General features: G+C 42.7%; 2 protein-coding genes across 9 annotated transcripts; one reads left to right on the top strand and one right to left on the bottom strand.

Annotated features, from left to right (window-relative positions):
* The first annotated feature begins 2,655 nt into the window (after window positions 1–2,655).
* rpp21 (ribonuclease P subunit p21) lies at window positions 2,656–6,820 on the top strand. The gene is made up of 5 exons (XM_080769888.1): window positions 2,656–2,774; window positions 3,491–3,591; window positions 4,348–4,430; window positions 5,276–5,533; window positions 5,782–6,820. The coding sequence occupies exons 1-5, from the start codon at window positions 2,718–2,720 to the stop codon at window positions 5,856–5,858; spliced, it is 576 nt and encodes a 191-aa protein (XP_080626014.1). The 5' UTR covers window positions 2,656–2,717; the 3' UTR covers window positions 5,859–6,820.
* Window positions 6,821–7,062: 242 nt separating this feature from the next.
* On the bottom strand, window positions 7,063–14,162 carry aqp12 (aquaporin 12). 8 transcript variants are annotated; one of them, XM_080769884.1, is made up of 9 exons: window positions 14,037–14,162; window positions 12,654–12,686; window positions 12,357–12,620; window positions 11,853–11,992; window positions 10,699–10,766; window positions 10,156–10,342; window positions 9,021–9,079; window positions 7,964–8,080; window positions 7,063–7,493 (listed from the first exon to the last, which is right to left on the bottom strand). In XM_080769884.1, the coding sequence occupies exons 1-9, from the start codon at window positions 14,121–14,123 to the stop codon at window positions 7,366–7,368; spliced, it is 1,083 nt and encodes a 360-aa protein (XP_080626010.1). In that variant the 5' UTR covers window positions 14,124–14,162; the 3' UTR covers window positions 7,063–7,365. The 8 variants fall into 8 exon arrangements, with proteins under 8 accessions (XP_080626010.1, XP_080626007.1, XP_080626009.1 ...); XM_080769881.1 differs by lacking the exon at window positions 12,654–12,686 and adding an exon at window positions 12,687–12,719 and having other exon boundaries at window positions 12,357–12,653; window positions 14,037–14,149; XM_080769883.1 differs by lacking the exon at window positions 12,654–12,686 and adding an exon at window positions 12,687–12,719 and having other exon boundaries at window positions 14,037–14,149.
* Between the last annotated feature and the right edge of the window lie 3,958 nt (window positions 14,163–18,120).

The raw sequence follows: 18,120 nt of genomic DNA, 5'->3' as shown, positions 1-18,120 counted from the left end.
GAGACATACAAATAGACACTTCTATTATAGTCAAAGAACAGAACAGGAATTCATCATAAAGGAGGTAAAAAGGGAAAAGAAACGTATACAGTGAGGGGGGAAAAGGGGTGGGTGGGGGAGAGTGTTTGTTCAGTTAAAACCCATTCTGGGCGGGAACCCCTTTTGGTGTAAGCATTATGTTATGCTTTAGCTATTGAAAAATAGCAGATCTACAAGCTTGTAGGTCTGCTATTTTAGAAAAATCGAAGAACGACTGACATAGAAACATAGCTTTTTCAGAAAACTGTCAGGATTCAGAAGACATTTATAGAATCTGATCTCAGGTCAAAATGGGTTAAAAAGGGTCTCTCCGTCTCTCCAGCTCGTTGGTAAACAGACAATACATTTTCAGGTTGGGGGGGAAACATTGTATCCAATCATGAAGGACAACTCCATAAAGAAAAAGAACGTGCAATTCGGTGTGATGAACAAAAAAAGCAGACAAAATTGGAACTGGTAAAAATGGTCTTTGTGGGGTTCTCTCTCCTGATTGGAATATTGGATCCCGAATCTTGCTTGCTTACTAAAAAGTTGTGGTAGAGTACAGTAAACCCATACCGAACAAACACAATAGAATATAGGTTTGACGTTTTTAACTAAAACATCACTTGCACCCCCTTTGATTGTGATCCTTGTGTATGGGTGGTCTGTACTGTTACTGTTTTGTGATGGGTATAGAGGGCTGGATTCTGGTTGTAACGTGTGCCTTATTTAATCCCCCCCTCCCCCCCAATTAAAAACAAATTCAAAGGAATTTCAGAAAGAATCGTTAATTTAGAAAAAAGAAAAATGTCTGAGGAGAAGTGAAAATAGCAGATCTACAAGTTCACAATATGTCTCATTGTGGTGTTATCCTTTTCGACTTATTGACTGACTGTACCTCGTGCTGTTTCCATTTCTGGACAATAAAGAATCCAATCAATCGAATTGATGCTCCACACCCAAGAGAGAGATATGAGTTGATCACATATGGATTTTGGGTGTTAAAGATATTATTTAATTAATCATACATATTTCTTTATTGACATCATTTTTTGCTGAGATAATTATATGCCAACGGCGCATATAAAAGTGATTCCAACTCTGTTTATTTAAATATTATCCACTATGATAGGGTTTAAAAGTTTTAAACTCTACTGATTTTGGTGACACCATAGCATAGCCTGTCCAATAGTGCCACCTTTAGGCCCAAATGACAACTTGCACACTATACTAGATAATCGTCTTGGAGGAGTTACATGTCTGTAAAAGGTCTAACTCTGAGTGTACAAATGGAATCAATGAACCCTTACAGATTCATTCCATCACACCTTAAGCGTTTGAAAAAAATCTTTGTGATCTGTAGGTTTAGGTTAGAGTTTGTATATACATCAAAGATGCGATAATAATCATTTTTTTATGGATAAAGCATGCAAATCAATCTGGAGATCCTCGGAATAAAATAGAGATAGATACACTAGGTCAGTGTTTCCCAAACTTTTTTGTCCATATATATACATACAGTGTTGTATATATTGCATATATACGTTACCAGTGAACTAAAGAGCCAGACCTGACGAAGAACCAAACCTAAAGTCACCAAGCACAGACAAATACATTTGTCACGTTTTAAGCTATTTTAATATAAATGTTTATTTACATTTGACTTCTTTACTAAAGACATTTAGTTATAATTATTAATTCCATCGCTATCAAATAAATCCACTAAAGACTAGGCCTAGTTGTAATAATTCATTCCATCTGTTAAATCCATTAAAGATAGGCCTATAGCTGTAAACTTATTCATTCTATCACTGAGGAAATCTCTTACATTTCCGGCGTGAGCGGCCGTCCAAACGCCGTTACTACGCTGTCCAAGAGAGAGACGGCGTCTCCACGTCGTGTGCACGGCGTGTCGGCGTAGTTCATTTTCAGGTCACTTTCAACTGTCTGAAAACACAAAAATAGTCAAAAACTGTCCGACGGCGTGAGCGGACGTTGATACGCCGTTGATACGCCGTCCAGAGAGAGGTCGGCGTATCAACGTCGTATGGATGGCGTGTCGGCGTAGTTCATTTTCAACTGGACAACTTGGCGCTGTTCACTTTCAACTCTTTTTGCTATGATTGATTGATTTTTTGATTGATTCTTTTATTTTCGTGTTCTGCACACAAAGTGCCCAACCCCCATGGGTTTATAAGACACATTTACATTTCATTATATTCATAATCATAACTTTAAGTCATTGAATTAGAGTCAGTGAGCTGAGCCTGCTGAGTGAGTGTTTGATGCGTCTGCTGACTTGGAAGTTGTGTGGCTAATTGTGCAGAGAGAAAACTGATATTAACTTCTTTGTGCAATGTTGAATTTATACTTGGCTCGTGCTTTATTCGTATACGTAACGTTTAAAGAATGATGTTCAAATGATGAAATTATGTCATCATGACAGCATTTTGATTCCAAAAATACTCATTATAAGAGGAGGTTGTTGTTAAACGTTATTCTTACCAAATTACTATAGCCTATGCATGTAACAATTTAAAACTTGTGTTAATTAATAGATATATTTATTAGCCTTGTTGCCTTGACAACGCATCAAGCCACTCCTCCCCAGCTATGGGATCTACTCTACGGGAAGCGGATGTGAGTTGAATTCACCTCCGGTTTCCTCTCTTTTGTTTATCTTTTGTAAAACAAAGATGGCGGCGCCCGTGAAAGATAAAGAGGCATATCAGAGACTAAACTATCTCTATCAGGTAATTAATTCATGTATTCATCCAGCAATGCGCGTCGCTGGTCAGTGGTTAGAAAGCGCCGATCTATAAGCTCTGTGGGCGCTCAGCTTCGTCAAGTATAAATGTATGTTAATGTTTGATAGATCGAAACGTATGCAATCTGTCTTGATATGAATATACTTCTGTTTTCAGTGGTGTAAAGTAACTAAGTACATGTATTAGTACGGTGTTGAGGTACTTTTACTTTACTGAAGTGTTTTATTTTGAATACTTAATACTTCCTGTTCCACTCTCTGTAGTTTTTACTCCACTATAGGCCTACAATTACTTGAAAACTGACTGATACCGAGCCCTTAGCGGCTTAGCCTCTCTGAATTACTTTAGTCTATATATTATGAAACACACATTAACCACTTTAGCCCTATTTTTTTGTGAGCTTGTAAACCTGATATTTTCAAACATTTTAGTATTTTAAAATACTAAAATGTTTGAAAATATCAGGTACTAATTAGTATTTGGTATATTTTGATGGATCATCAAGGCCTGGCTGCCAAAATAATATTCTAGTAGAGGAACTGTTAGCTCTGGTCCTGAAATCTTCGGATATTTAGTCGACTAAAACTGGACATGTTCAGGTGACTAAAATATGACTAAAACTTAACACAATTGTGTTCAAAAGACGTATTGAGTAAACTAAATCAAAACTTCCTGTGACAAATCAACACTGCCTGCTGCAGGCTGCCCACTGCGTTCTGGCTCAGAACCCTGACAACGTGGAGCTGGCCCGGTTCTACTGTTTCACCCAGAAGAAGATCGCAAGACGTCTGGTGCTCAGACAGTAAGTCCATTGATTGTTCTGTGTGTTCGATTGGTTTTTATTATGGATGAGGACGACAGCAAGTAACATGTTTTAATTGCAGCTGTGTTGTTCTTGTTGACCCATAATTAAGTATTTGGAGATGTATCTAAATATATATAAATATATATAATATTGTTTGTCCCAGGAACTGCCTTAGCCTCACAGTGGCCAGACACGAATCCGCCTGTGGCTCACAAGAGCATAAAAAGTAGCAGACCTGCAAGCTTGAAGCGCAGAGCGCTGCAAATTGACGTGTTTTGAGCTTGTAGATCTGCTACTTTTGAATTAGAATTCAGAAAAAGTAAGTGTTGGACATATAAGGTTTCCACCCGACAGAGACGATATACTAAATCTAGTGATGAAGGTAATAGTTGTCTATTATTGCTACAGGATTTCCAGCAGTTTTGTATCCCATTTTTAGACGCACGTCTAATAGCCGGCTATTGCTCAGTGGGTAGTGAACAACACAGCTGCAAGCCTGCACAAGAGTCAACGCGTGCAAGCATTAAATGGTAGTCGGCAGTATTGTCAGTGATTGCACATTGCCGGGCACAACGAAATCTAACACACACCCGTTATGAATTTGTTTAGGTACAGAGTGGTGTAATATAAAGTCGGTCTATGTAGTCTATGTAAGCTGTAGTTTTTAACCTGAACATGAAAGCAAAACTACAAAATGAGCCTAGAGTCGCATCCTCCTTTAAACCCACGTGTTTTTCCTGTGTTTCTCATCAGAGACCCTTCGGTGAAGAGAACCTTGTGCAAGAAGTGCTGCTCGTTGCTTGTGCCGGGTGTAACTGCCACGACAAGACAGAAAAGTAAGTCATAATAAACGTAATTAGCCCTTTGCTAAGTCCCTCCCCAACACGTCCTTGTCCAATAGGCACGTTTGCAGCGAGGAGACGGTGCCGTGTTCTGCTGTCGGCCAGTATCTTTTCCGGGTTTTTAGACAGCTGGTGGATGGAAAAGAATCTCCACCCACGGGGCTGAATGCCGCGACGGCCAGATTCCCGGAAACGCTTGCCCCCACGGCAGTCAGCCGCGTGGGTGGAGCTTAATTTCCATCGACCACCACCTAAAAACCCGGAAAAGACACGCCCAGACAGCAGAAAACGGCAGCGCCTGTCTGGTAGGTCTGGCTGAGACATATAAATGACGGGATTTCTCCATATAAATCGATCATTTCAGTAGCAAAAGCATCAAAATGTCTTCTAAATCTAGACAACCAGTAGAATATGCACTGGACAAATTAGCATGACATTATTTAAATAAACAATAAATACGAGGAAATAAAAGGGGGAGAAATCAACTTTTAACGACCACCCGGGCAGGAGTTTTCATGTTGTACGGTAAGACTACGGTCATTAATATTATTGCCATCACCTGGGTGGGTCAGTCATGTAACTTTCTCGGCGTTAAGCCGTTTATATGTTCAACAACACAGCCATGCAAAATAGCATTGACAGCTATGAGCTGGCGATAGCTTGACCTGCATAGCAACAGTTGCTAAACTATGTGGATTGGCATTGGACAATCGCTTTTTGAGGTGGGATTTAGCGAAGGGGTAATTCCTTCTTAGTCTTTTGGCTAATGTTGATGACGATGGGGTAACTAGTTTAGATTTAGCCTTTTTAGACGACTGTTTTTTTCATTGTCCCACAAGGGAAGAAAGGCACAAAGACTGGCTTCACCGTGTCGAGGTGTCTGAGCTGTGGCCACAGCAAGAAGCTGTTAAACGATCCAGAACATGTGCTGTGGGTGGATCGACCCGAGGCCCAGCAGGAGAGCCAGAACCCCACACAGCGACCCGAGGGGGCCCAGCAGGAGAGCCAGAACCCCACACAGCGACCCGAGGGCCAGCAGGAGAGCCAGAACCCCTCACAGCGACCCGAGGGCCAGCACGAGACCCCCACACCGTCAGGTGAGAAATGACAACTATCGTTATTATCGTGATGGCAATAATTGTCTTGCCGATACTTACATTTATCGTGAAATTGTCCTCCGTCATATAAATTAGTTTTTGTTGAACTGCAAATCCATTGCTTACACCTGTAAACCAGTGATGTGACAATGAAGTTGATTCTTGATTATTTGTATTTACCGGTATACATTTTTTCTGATCAGTTATTAGTTTGGTCCTAACGTGTCATTGTGTCTCCCCCCCCCCAGGCTCTGGTAAAGCACAAGCCAAGAGGAAGAACACCCTGGTCTCACAACAAAGCTCTGCTGAGCCTTCTGGGAGCTAGCAGTAAAAGATGGAGTGCCATGTTTATGAGGGGACAGTACTTCATGGATGGATGGAGTGCTGTGTTTATGAGGTGACAGTAGTTCATTAGACCCCTTTGTGTGGTTATGTGCAATGATGTACAGGTATTCACTTTGTATTCATGGTTTCTTCCTGGAGGCTGAAACCTTGACAGTCAAACGTGCGAATGGAAAAACTGTGATATAGTGACATCACAACATCATCCCCTCCCCCTTTATCATACAACCACAGCTGTGGGTGCGGCTCCAGTTCAGGTGGATCACCACCCACCACGCATATTTAACGAACTGGTGGACATGTCACAAATACTGTACACTTTTTGTAAAAAACCTGATGATCATGTTTTAGGGTGGGGAAAAAATTACGGCACAATTTATTTATGACAGTCATACAGTCTGCAGATGAATATAACAACGTGTAGCTCAGTGGTTGTCAAGGTGGGACCCAATTGGACCATTACAGATATGTTATTGACGATTTGGCCAATGTTTCATTTGCCTGATTCTACTGCTTAACAGATGAGATCCCCCAAGAAGTTAACTTGCTTAGGCTTTTTAGTTGTTGTTACTTTTTTTTACCCCCATTCTTTGCCTCACTAATTGTCCACTGTCACATGGGGGAAGTGTGTGGTGGTTGTGGCCTGCCTCCCAAAATGCTTGTGCCACTGTGAGAACGTAGCGATGGTCTGTGTGGACGCTCACATAATTATGGTTCTCATGCTTGGTGTGAACAGGCTTTAACACTGTGAGACCTGAGGCTGATTCTAAAAATGTCTTCCAAAACTGTTTTCTGGAAAAACGTATGTTTCTATACAGTATATCAGTAGAACCACACTAAAATGTTCATTTTTGTTTACCGAGTGAAATTATATGAGTTACTAAATAAAGCTCAACAAACAAACACTTTTTTCTCTCCCATTGAACATTATTGAAGAAACATTTCAGGAAATGAAAAAAAAATATTAAAATTTCAATGGCATTGATTTATGGAATAACTAAAAAATAAAATAAAAACCTTATGTTTCTGTATCAGTGGTTCTCATTCTCAATATTAGCTTAGCGCCGCCAGACTTCATCCGCCCAATATTTCATGTCAAGGACCCCAAAAATGATATGTAATATGCCTCCGCCCCCATCTGAAAATATGTTGTGCCTCCCCAGAAGCAAAGATTTGAGTTAAAATGTTCACTCTGTAATAATATATATTCAAAGATTCGAGGCACATTTTCACGATTTAAAAAAAATAGCAGACCTACAAGCTCGTTGCGCGCCACTCGGTGGCACCGAGTGGCGCACTATGAGCTTGTAGATCTGTTATTTTTCAATAGCTAAAGTATAGCATAATGCTTTAAAACACCAAAATGGATTAACCCACACAATGTCCCTAAAAAAGAAAAACATGAATTCCTTTAGTTTATTTGTTGTAAACGTTTATTATCTAGTGGGTGAAATAAAAACATGAATCAAAATATGTCGGACGAAGCGTTTTCACTTTTTCTTCTTGTCTCCTTGCTCTGCCTTTGGCACTCTGAAGCGTGTCTTCTGAGAATAAAGCAGGTTCTTCATAAAGAGCCTTGGAATGTGACCCATATACAAGAATAGTGCCACGGTCATTCCTGGAAGGAAAGAAATACTCTTTACCAGTGGGAATTATACCTATTAACGCTTAACAGTTGCTACAGGTCACGCGGATATGTCCTTCATAACAGTGGTGTTCAAACCTTTTATTCTAAATTGATGTGTATTCGCCTGCGGACTGCTACCCCCAAAAGATACGATTTTGAGGTGGGAATCCAGAACAGAAATTCTCAAGAAGAATTCAAAATGATTCAATCCATTTTATTTATTTATTTTACTTTGAAAAAGTGTTTTTCACAATTTGTCTGGCACAAGATCTTTATAGATTAGCTGTGGTGGTTTAAATTGTTTGTAATAGTGTACCCTGTGCAATTTGTGTTTACAAAGGCTAAGAGTTGAACAGAAATGTATTGTCTTTATAAATATGTGCCAATGTTTAATACCAAAAAACGGAATGAAATTACGAATCCCCATGAAGTAAATGGTCATGATGGGTGATGCACGTTACCAGTCAGAGGTCCGAGCCAGTAGACCAGTGCGTACTGGGCCAAGGTGTTGCCGGAACACTGGAAGGTCATGGCGTACGCCAGGGCAGGGTTTATGTACGCTGATGTATATCTACTGGCTGCAAGACACAACAGGACAGGGACATTACCTTGTTAATCATTCAGTGCTTCATTACAGTGGCTCAGGCTCCCCCAGAGTTGGTGTCGAAGTGTCCTTGAGCAAGACTCTGAACCCCTAATTGCTCCCGATGTGCAGGTTTGTGCCTTGCATGATTTCCCCCCCCCATTGGTGTGTGAATGGGTGAATGTAATGCACAATCTATGTCAAGCGCTTTGGATAAAAGTTTGGCATATAGCGTCTGCTATATGCCTAAATTGTATGGCTGCTTATCAGAGACGAAATGTTTTTATAATCGTCATGGGGGCCCGCCCCCGCTGCCAGACTTGGATGGTTAGAGCGGCGCGATTACATACAAAGTCAAGGCAAGACGAGAATTGCGCGAACGGGTGCGGCGCGACCTGGTGCGGTACAACAAACGGGACGAACCGAGGCGAATATATATATATATATATATATATATATATATATATATATCAAAAAAGAGAAAAACCTTCCAAGGAAGGGACTGCACACTCCAGGGAACAGAGACGGACAACTTAACTGCATCAAACTTATTTTTTAGCACGACGCGGTTCGCCGTAAGCTTCGTCAGGCGAGACGCGTCGTGCTAGAAAATAAGTCTTGCACCTTGCAACTAGACTTGCACCTCCTATTGGTCTTTTTGGATGTGCAGGAGTCCCTTTTTTGTCTCATATATATATATATATATATATATTCAGGTCCAATTCCTCATGGGGGGCCAAGGCCCCCTGGCCCCCACAGACTCTACGTCACTGCTACTTATAATTGTACAATCAATTCAGCACTGCATTGCAGCAGGTACATAGTAAAAGTTATTCTTTACAGCTTATTTTGTGTTCAAGATTTAAACCATCTAGACAGGCTATTTCCGCCATTTCTGAACAACAAGGTTTTTTTTTTGCTAGTTTAGGACTCACCAGAATGGGACATGAAGGTGAGAAGGACAGCAGCCACAGGCACCTGGATCAGAGCTGACCTGCAGAACCACAACCAGAATCAACTTTATTGTCACATCACAGGTTTATATTTTGTGTTATATTGTGGAGGTCACGACCAGTGGTCCTTCAGGGGGTTCCAGGTGGTCTCCGCGATAGAGAGTTGGTAACCAAATGGACCCTCATAGATTTAACCCTAAACCTATAGATCACTCTTGAGAGTGTAAAATGAAACCATATTTGGTTTTATTTTTACGCTACACAATTAGAGAATGTAGAAGTTTTTTTATTTTGAGCGACATTTGCCTGTTATCTCTCCTATGGTACCAACATCAATACAGCATGGAATTGTGGACAAAATCTTTTCCATCAACAACAACATATTCTTTAGTTTTGGATCAGCGAGGCTTAATCTCGTCAAATGGCGGTTCAATCGTGGCTCAAATGCAGAATTAAATAATGGGCCTTGATGTGAAAAGGGCTGAAAACCACTGATCTACATGATGTCACACAGACTCAGAGTAATCTAATAAGAGAGTTGCGACACTAGCGTTGACTCCCATTGTAACAATGGAATGTGGAAGTGCTCATTCTATCTCAATGGGATAGTTCCAGCCATACAGTAGGAGCAATGTTTGGAACTATAGCCTATAGAATAGAGTGTCGCAGTCCCGCCCCCTACCAGCGCCCAGGAAATGATTCTCCGTTCATTTTCCTCATAGTATTTATTTAAAGACGTTTACGCCGCGGACAAAGCCAACTCTTGTTGTGACAAATCATGACAACAAACACAATTTTTTGGGCCGAACAAATAATTAGAAAGAAGGAAAAAAACGGCAGGTTACAACACTTCTTTTGCTGTTTTTCTTCTTTATAATTATTTGTTTGGTCCAAAATATTGTGTTTGTTGTCATGAGTTGTCACGACTCGAGTTGGCTTTGTCCGCGGCGGAACCGTCTTTAAATAAATACCCTTTGAAATGTCTATGGGGAAAAATGCATTAAGAATCATTTCCTGGGCCTGGCGTCGTCATGAAAAGGGACTGCGACGCTCTATAGGCAGATCAAACAAAGCGTGTCGCCACTCTCTCACTAGATGACTCTGATGTCACATATACCTGCGCCTCAGACTCAGGTGGACCAGGTAGAAGACCAGAGCACAGATGAACTCGGTGAAGAAGCCCTGCGTCGGGGTCACCAGCAGAGACGAGCTGCAGGAGCTGGACATCAGGTTCTTGATCAGGTGCATGTCGGTCAGCTCCATGCGCCAGTAGTACCCCGCGGCCAGCAGGCCCACGTGGGCCCCTACGGGACGGAACAGGGGATGGAACCATAGAGTAATAACAGGATAGAGGCCGAACCGGAGCCAAAGCCCCGCCCCCCCGCTATTCATTTTTTTAACATTTTATACATTAGAAAACTTGTGAAATGGGACATTCTTTTGGTACTTTAAGTACATTTTGATACCAATAATACATTATACCTTTGTACTTTAGTTACTCGAGTAGTTATATACTGTACCTGTCCTGATGACGACTCCTTTGTGAGTGGAAACATGTTTTTATATCTCTACTTTTAGTGGCAACTAAAAAACATTTTTTTCTTAAGTAAAAATGATGAGTACTTTTCCCACCACTGGTGGATAGTACTTTTTGCCGTACCTAGGAACTGCAGAGCCAGGGCCAGCACGGTGTAGGGCAGCGTGGCTCCCTCATCCATAGACAGGAACCTTAAAATCACAACCAACAAGTTTACAGGTGTGAAGAATTGAGTTAAAGTCTATTCTGTGCATGCTCCAACATTCAGAGTTTTCAGGGGGGTGGGGGGCGAGGCGAGTAGAGTCCAGAGAGGGGGAGAGCAAGGGATCAAAAGAAGAATTGATATGTACATTTATACATAGCATAGCATAAAAACTAGCAGGTACGTATGTACATGAGGTTAGACATATGAGGTGAGCTGTGTGACTGTGTGTTGGCTACATGTACTGTACATGAGGTTAGACATACAGTATGAAGTGAGCTGTGTGTTGGCTACATGTACATGAGGTTAGACATACAGTATGAGGTGAGCTGTGTGTTGGCTACATGTACATGAGGTTAGACATACTGTATGAGGTGAGCTGTGTGTTGGCTACATGTACATGAGGTTAGACACACTGTATGAGGTGAGCTGTGTGTTGGCTACATGTACATGAGGTTAGACACACTGTATGAGGTGAGCTGTGTGTTGGCTACATGTACATGAGGTTAGACATACTGTATGAGGTGAGCTGTGTGTTGGCTACATGTACATGAGGTTAGACACACTGTATGAGGTGAGCTGTGTGTTGGCTACATGTACATGAGGTTAGACATACTGTATGAGGTGAGCTGTGTGTTGGCTACATGTACATGAGGTTAGACAGGTTTAATAAGATGACATGCAGGTGCAGTACATGAGGTACAGTACTACAGCGGTATAATAACACGACCTTTTCATTTCAAGGACCTCCAGCTGATACTTATCTAAATCTCAGATACCCCAATCTGCACTGTAAAATCTAATAATGTCTAAAAATCTAAAAATGCTATAATGTAACTCTGACAGTGTGCAAAAAATAATTTGAATTACATTTGCACACTGTCAGAGTTACATAAGGGTCCATTTGGTTTCCAATTCCAACTATCAATAATTTGGAACCCCTTCAAGGACCCCTGCGGGGTTTCTATACTCGTGACTGACCGGGCCAGTGTAATAACACTACAAATCCTGAGCCTATGAACCTATGAGGCGTCAGACCACTCTGAGAACAACTGAACATAAAGAAGGTAAAAACCTGAGCAGGGTCATGCCGGGGTTCCCCGCCCCCCCGCCACAGACAACGCCATGGCTCAGCAGCACCAGGAACAGCATGGTGACGGTAACGTCAGGGCCCAGACCCCCGGCCCACTGGCCCACCTCCACGATGGTCTGCACCTAAAAACAAACATAACAGCATGGTGACGGTAACGTCAGGGCCCAGACCCCCGGCCCACCTCCACGATGGTCTGCACCTAAAAACAAACATGGCTAAATTCTCCTTCTACAGCACTGCCACCCACGTGTGTAATGCCCTGACCCCTTCCCTCAAAACAAATGCAGATCACTGGCATCCTTTAAAAGGGGCCTGAACGTCCACCTTAATGATCACTTCTCCCTTACAACCACCCTCTTTACAACCACCTTCTTTTTTCTTCCACTCTACATTGATGATTTTGTTATTTTATTGTTGTTGTATATTATTTATTTCTGTTGCTGTTTTTTTACATTTCTGTCTAATAAAGTATCAAATCACTCAAACCTCCAGCCAGCACGCCGCCAGCACCAGCGACCCGGACAGCTCGGAGAGGAAGCCCAGGCGAGGCCATTTCCTCTGCAGCGCTCTGACCGAGAGCCCCACCGCCAGCGCGCTCAGGAAGTACCCGATGGACGCGTTGAGGCCAGCCATGACGTACTTGTCCACGGGGTCAGGAGAGGAGGAGGATGATGATGGCTTCACCTTAGTCGGTTGGGAAGAGGATGATGGCTTAACCTTCGTCGGTTGGGAAGAGGATGATGGCTTAACCTTCGTAGGTTGGGAGGAGGATGATGGCTTCACCTTCGTTTGTTGGGAAGAGGATGATGGCTTAACCTTCGTTCCTTGGGAAGAAGATGATCGCTTCACCTTCGTTCGTTGGGAAAAGACAAGGTAGAAACGACTGAATGAATGAGTGTGTAAACTCTCTCTCTCTCTCTCTCTCTCTACTCTGGGTCTGACAACGTGGCGTATGGCCGACAGAGACACGTCTTATCAGGGGGAAAATGCCACGCTTTTCTGTCCCACAGCACCTGCCAAAATACACACTGACTGGCTCTCTCTTTTCAAGGTCAGGTCAGATAATTGGCCTTGGTTGTTGTTGCCGGGCAGGGTGGAGGGGGGCTACATGCAGGCAGTGGTGTAGTAAGGGGTCACGCATGCACACACACACACACACACACACACACACACACACACACACACACACACACACACGTTGTGTACTTACTTAGGTCATTACTGTATTCTGCATATCTTGTCAAATGTGACGTAAGCATGCAGGGGAGAGCAATGATCAGTGTAGAGTAAAGTTATAACCACTTTCATGTTAACGCTGATTCTACAAATTCCTTCTAAATCAGTAGTTCTCACACTTTCAAGATATATATTCTTTTCCAAAATAGCATGTTGTACTTTTTTTATTTTAATAGCCAACGCAAAAAACTAAAATGACAGATGCTTTCCCGGTTTTAATGGGTTCACAAAAAAAGAAGAAATAAAGACACTGCAACACACATGTATAAAATCACGGTCAAACACCCAGCAAACGTCACTGTACCAACGTCGGGTCCATCGGGTCCAAATTCGTGTCGGGTCCTGTCTAGGTGAGACATGACCTTTGACACGATCTAAAATATAAATACAGTCATTTTTTATTGTATCTACCATACAGATGTGACACATTATTAACCCATTCTGGGAGGGAACCCCTTTTGTTTTGAACATTAAGATATAATTTAGCTATTGAAAAATATTAGATCTACAAGTTTGTAGGTCTGCTATTTTTGAAAAATCGTGACAATATTTATTTCAGAAAACTGGAGGATTTAGAAGATTCTTTTTTTTTTTCGAGGTCAGGACTAAATGGGTTTTTAAACAATAGAGTAAAAGTTTTTAATTCCAATTTAGGTCCCTCAAAAATCCTACATGAAAATGCCCCCAACCACGCGTATCGTATGTGAGCGTCAATGCGAGGGCCACACTGCTTTCTCAAAGCATTTCAGAACTCGTTTTACTTTGACGCTCTCCGCCACTGTTTTCACAAGCAAAGCCGGTCAGTCGGGTTGACAAGTCACGTCCAATGGCAAGGAGATAAAAAAAAACATGACATAACTTTTACTGGTCCCTCGAGGGGGGGCGAAGAAACCGCAGTTGCTTCATTGACAAGCGACGAGTGTTTAATACCTCAGACTTGGGTCTTGGTCTTGGATTGTTGGCTTCTTCGAGGCGCATCTCCTCGAGCAGTCCATTGACGATATCCACGAACGACATCTTGGAAGCGACAGAAATCACGTCGGACAAAATGGTTTCTTTCCTCGCCTCACCTGGTAACCCCTGCAGGACGCCAGCATGCTGGAATGGGGGCGGGGTTAGATATAGGCGGGGCTGGACACCTGACTGCCACCCCGACTCGATCAGTGTTGATTTTGATCTTTATTTAGTTTAGTAAATATTGTTACGATTTTATTCAATCTGCAGTTAATTTTGTCGGCTAAAATGAATTTTGGCGGGTCTTGACGGCGTCGTAATAGCAGATTTTACACTTGTTTCCTCTGCCATCAGTGTGTGAAAAGAAATTAAGCGCGCATGCTTTATTGTTGTTTATTGTTTATTAGGATCCCCATTAGCTTTTGCCATGACAAAAGCTAGTCTTCCTGCAGGTCCAACACCGACAAACAATTAACAAAGGCAGTACTTACAATTACAAACACTAACTCATAATAGAAAATAGTGATACAAATGAAATAAAAAAATAAAATAGAAGTGCAGTGCAAAAGAAAATCACTTTCAACACATTTTACATTTGAAATATGTTTCCAGAGGTTACTACAGGATTATTTGCATAAGGTGTTCTCTTAAAGATGGAGTGCCATGATTTTTTTCCACCATAAAACATGATCATCAGGTCTTATTGTTATATAAGGAGGAAGAATGTTTTTTAAAAAAAGTGTACAGTATGTGTTAAAATGTTGTTTTTATGTGGGCATGCCCACCAGTTCATTAAGTATGCCTGGTTTGCCTGGTGGGTGGTGCTGGGTGGTGATCCACCTGAACTGAAGCTGCACCCACAGCTGTAGTTGTATGATAAAGGGGGAGGGGTTAGGGGAGGGGCTGATAATGTGATGTCACTATATTACTGTTTTTCTTACTGTCAAGAGTTCAGCCTCCAGAAAGAAACCCTAAATACAAAGGGAATACATCATTGCACATAAAAAACGACTCCAGGGTGTCTCATGAAAAACTGGAAAAATACAAAAACTGTGGCAATCTTTAACTTGTTAATGAGATCCAACGTGCGTGTGTGTGTGTGCGCGTCTCTCTGCGTCAGTGGGGCAGGGTGGTACACCAGCAGCACCAGCTGAGGAATATGCTGCACGTGTGTGTGGCAACCAGCCAGTCCCTAACAATGACATACTGTATGATATGCAGTACAGTATGTCATCACATCAACATTAATAACCAGCTGCAAATCCATCACCGTCTCTATTATGAAATCACATACAGTGTATCATATAGAGATGGTGAGGGATTTGCAGCTGGTTAATCGCTTACATCAGCGATTCTCAACCTGTGGGCCACTAGGCTGTGAGGATATTCCAAGAGGGCCTAGAAATAATTAACAACTTGGACCCCCCCCCTCATTCTGGGAGGAACACAAAACTAGCCGATCTACAAGCTCAAAACGCAGTCCAAGTAGAACTCAGGTCTGTCTGTTTACTAAAGTAAAGTCTGAGTTGAAGTGGTTAGAGTAGTATACTACGTTGGTTCCATTGATCCAAGCCGGATCAATGGAGAAATATTATGATTATTTTTCTTCGTCACTTCCAATGTATCCACATTCCAATTATGTAATAAACAATGTATGTTTATTAAAGAGCTGGAGAGACGGGGAGGTCCCTGTTACTGAACAAACACTCTATAGCAATAATAACCATGTGAATATAGAGCTATTTAACACCTATTTTAACAAAGTTAACCTTTAATTTGAGCTCCCTTCATTGGCACTGTTTCCATTACAACAGCAGGGTTCTGGGGGTCTCCTTAAGGTTTTGTGGCCTGATTCAGAAGTGTCCAATAAAAAAATGACAGCTGCTTGTGGTTTGGAAATAATGCCTTCAGATTGGTGCTGGCTACACAGTGCTGTGTTGCATCACTTGGGTAGACTGCACTGCATGCAATTACAACTCTGTGTAATGGTTGCGTGTCCCCATGGACCGCCACAGACCGCCCGCGAGACATACCCAGTGAATTAGGAGAGCGATGAACACGAGCGCCAGTGGCGTAAACTCGTAAAGTATCTAGGTACAGGAGGTACTTTTACTACTCCATGTGTACTCCAAGAGATGAGTACTTCATTATTTTATACTTTAGTTACTAACTTTTTTTTGAGTGGTGCAACCACTCCTACAACCAGCAATGTCCGTGTATGTACCCGTTTGTGTACCCGTTTGTGTACCTGGATGAGCACGAGTATGTGACTTATTTATACCAGTAGGGGGCGCCAGAAACAGAGAGAGGGGTAGTGCTGTGTCTCTAATGAGAGAGAGAGAGGGGGGGGGGGGGGGGGGATTGCACCACTCAGTTCACACGTGTGTGATTTTTATTGTTATTTAATTTCTGCCAAATGAAAATAGTACTACATCTATTTCCCAAAGATTTGTATGCATTTTATACATTTGAAAACTTGTGAAACTGGGACATTCTTCATAATGAGTATAGGACTTTCTACTTTTGGTCCTTTAAATACATTTTGATACCAATACTTTTGTACTTTTACTCAAGTACATTTTGTACAACTCCGGCCTTTTACTTTTACAGAGTATTTCTACATTGAAGTATTGATACTTTTACTTTAGTAATACACGCAAGTACTTTTTTTTCCCAGCACTGACGAGCGCGAACCTCTGGCTTCCATTCCCTGCCAGCCACTGCCAGCATGATCTGAGTTCCCAGAAGTTTTATTTTTCGCCACTAGAGGGGCGAACTGCCAGCAGGACTGTCCTGTCTGCCATCATACTTGTCACGGCTCCATTAACATGGTCCAGACACCATGAGGGGACGGAGCGACAGAGACGAGACGAGGCGAGGCTGGATCAGGCTCCGACGTGGGTGGAGGCGTCGCAGGCTTGCATGCCAAGCCTGCAAAGCCTCCACCCCCACATGGGAGCCACATGGCGAGCACCAGGGTTCTCTCGGCTGAGGCCCGGGAGGAGTGTGTCGCCAAAGTCCCCCTCCCTGTCCCACGAGAAGCCACTGACATTCCCGAGCTTCTCTGTCCCCCATGCCAGTAGTACTGTTTTGGAAATAATATAATATTGTCCGTTCGGGAAGATGAACGCACAAGTCCAAGTTTAGTTTAGAGTATCGAACAAGCAAACAGCATATTCCCCTAACAAGACTTCAGCCTGGCATGTCCTTTCAGTCAGCCCATCTCCTTTAAAAGCTCCCCCAGACCCCCACATGTGTCTTTCAGTCACTTTATATCTCATTTGTTTCTCAGCAGGACTTTACACAAAGGAGGTGTCAGGTGGGGTGTGGCTGTGGACCCCTATTATATCTCCTTATCAAAGGAGTGACTCGTCGTCTGGCTACCAACAACAGTGGAGGGTGTGGAGTAAATGGAATGTAAATATACAATTACATTTACAATCATGAAATGATAGCTAACTAGAAAAAGTGCCCCTCGGGGGGAAAATGTTGTTGTGGCATTTCTTCCACATGGTGGCGCTATAACAGGCCTTTGTGGAACAATTGGGGCAGAGGTTCGTTGTTGGCATCCAGTGAGTGTGTGTGCAGAGTTTGGCATCGACCGGGCCAACGGTGCCGGAGATTAACTGTACACAGTCAGACGGACGGGGACACACACACGGACGGAGTGCAAAACTTACTCTCCCCATGCCTTTGGCCTGGTGGAGACAAATATTTGACAGTCCAATACGTCAGGAACTCCTGGAGGCCTCGAGTCGAGCCTTCCCTCGACTGTCAGCGCTTATTCACCCTAACAGTGGACTGTACAAATGCATGGGTTCTGACTCCTCCAGGGTGGTCCGGCCTGCATGTCCCAGAGGAGACTATAGCCCAAACTGAAACGGAGCCACAAGAACGCTACAGCCCACTGCTCTGCCATGGGACCGACAGGAGACATGCCCACACCTCCTCTGCACGCCACAAAGATCAGAGAGCAGAGCCCCATTCAGATCAATAAAAAGGACTTCCTTCCTTCATTGGAAAGAACTGGCCTTAGAGTGCATGGGGTCAACAGCCTCTA

This window comes from Protomyctophum bolini (assembly GCF_963924005.1).
Source record: "Protomyctophum bolini genome assembly, chromosome: 8".
Classification (NCBI taxonomy): domain Eukaryota; kingdom Metazoa; phylum Chordata; class Actinopteri; order Myctophiformes; family Myctophidae; genus Protomyctophum; species Protomyctophum bolini.
Note: the sequence above shows the minus strand (reverse complement) of the source record. Positions and strands in the feature narration are given on the sequence as shown.

Coding starts and splice junctions, on each gene's coding strand:
- aqp12 (XM_080769879.1), bottom strand. CDS start 14,123: ATGTCGTTCGTGGATATCGTCAATGGACTGCTCGAGGAGATGCGCCTC. Junction 11,993..12,356: donor TGGCGGCGTGCTGGCTGGAG/GTTTGAGTGATT, acceptor GTTTGTTTTTAG/GTGCAGACCATCGTGGAGGT. Junction 8,081..9,020: donor CACCTTCATGTCCCATTCTG/GTGAGTCCTAAA, acceptor TGTGTCTTGCAG/CCAGTAGATATACATCAGCG.
- rpp21 (XM_080769888.1), top strand. CDS start 2,718: ATGGCGGCGCCCGTGAAAGATAAAGAGGCATATCAGAGACTAAACTAT. Junction 2,775..3,490: donor GACTAAACTATCTCTATCAG/GTAATTAATTCA, acceptor TGCCTGCTGCAG/GCTGCCCACTGCGTTCTGGC. Junction 4,431..5,275: donor TGCCACGACAAGACAGAAAA/GTAAGTCATAAT, acceptor TTGTCCCACAAG/GGAAGAAAGGCACAAAGACT.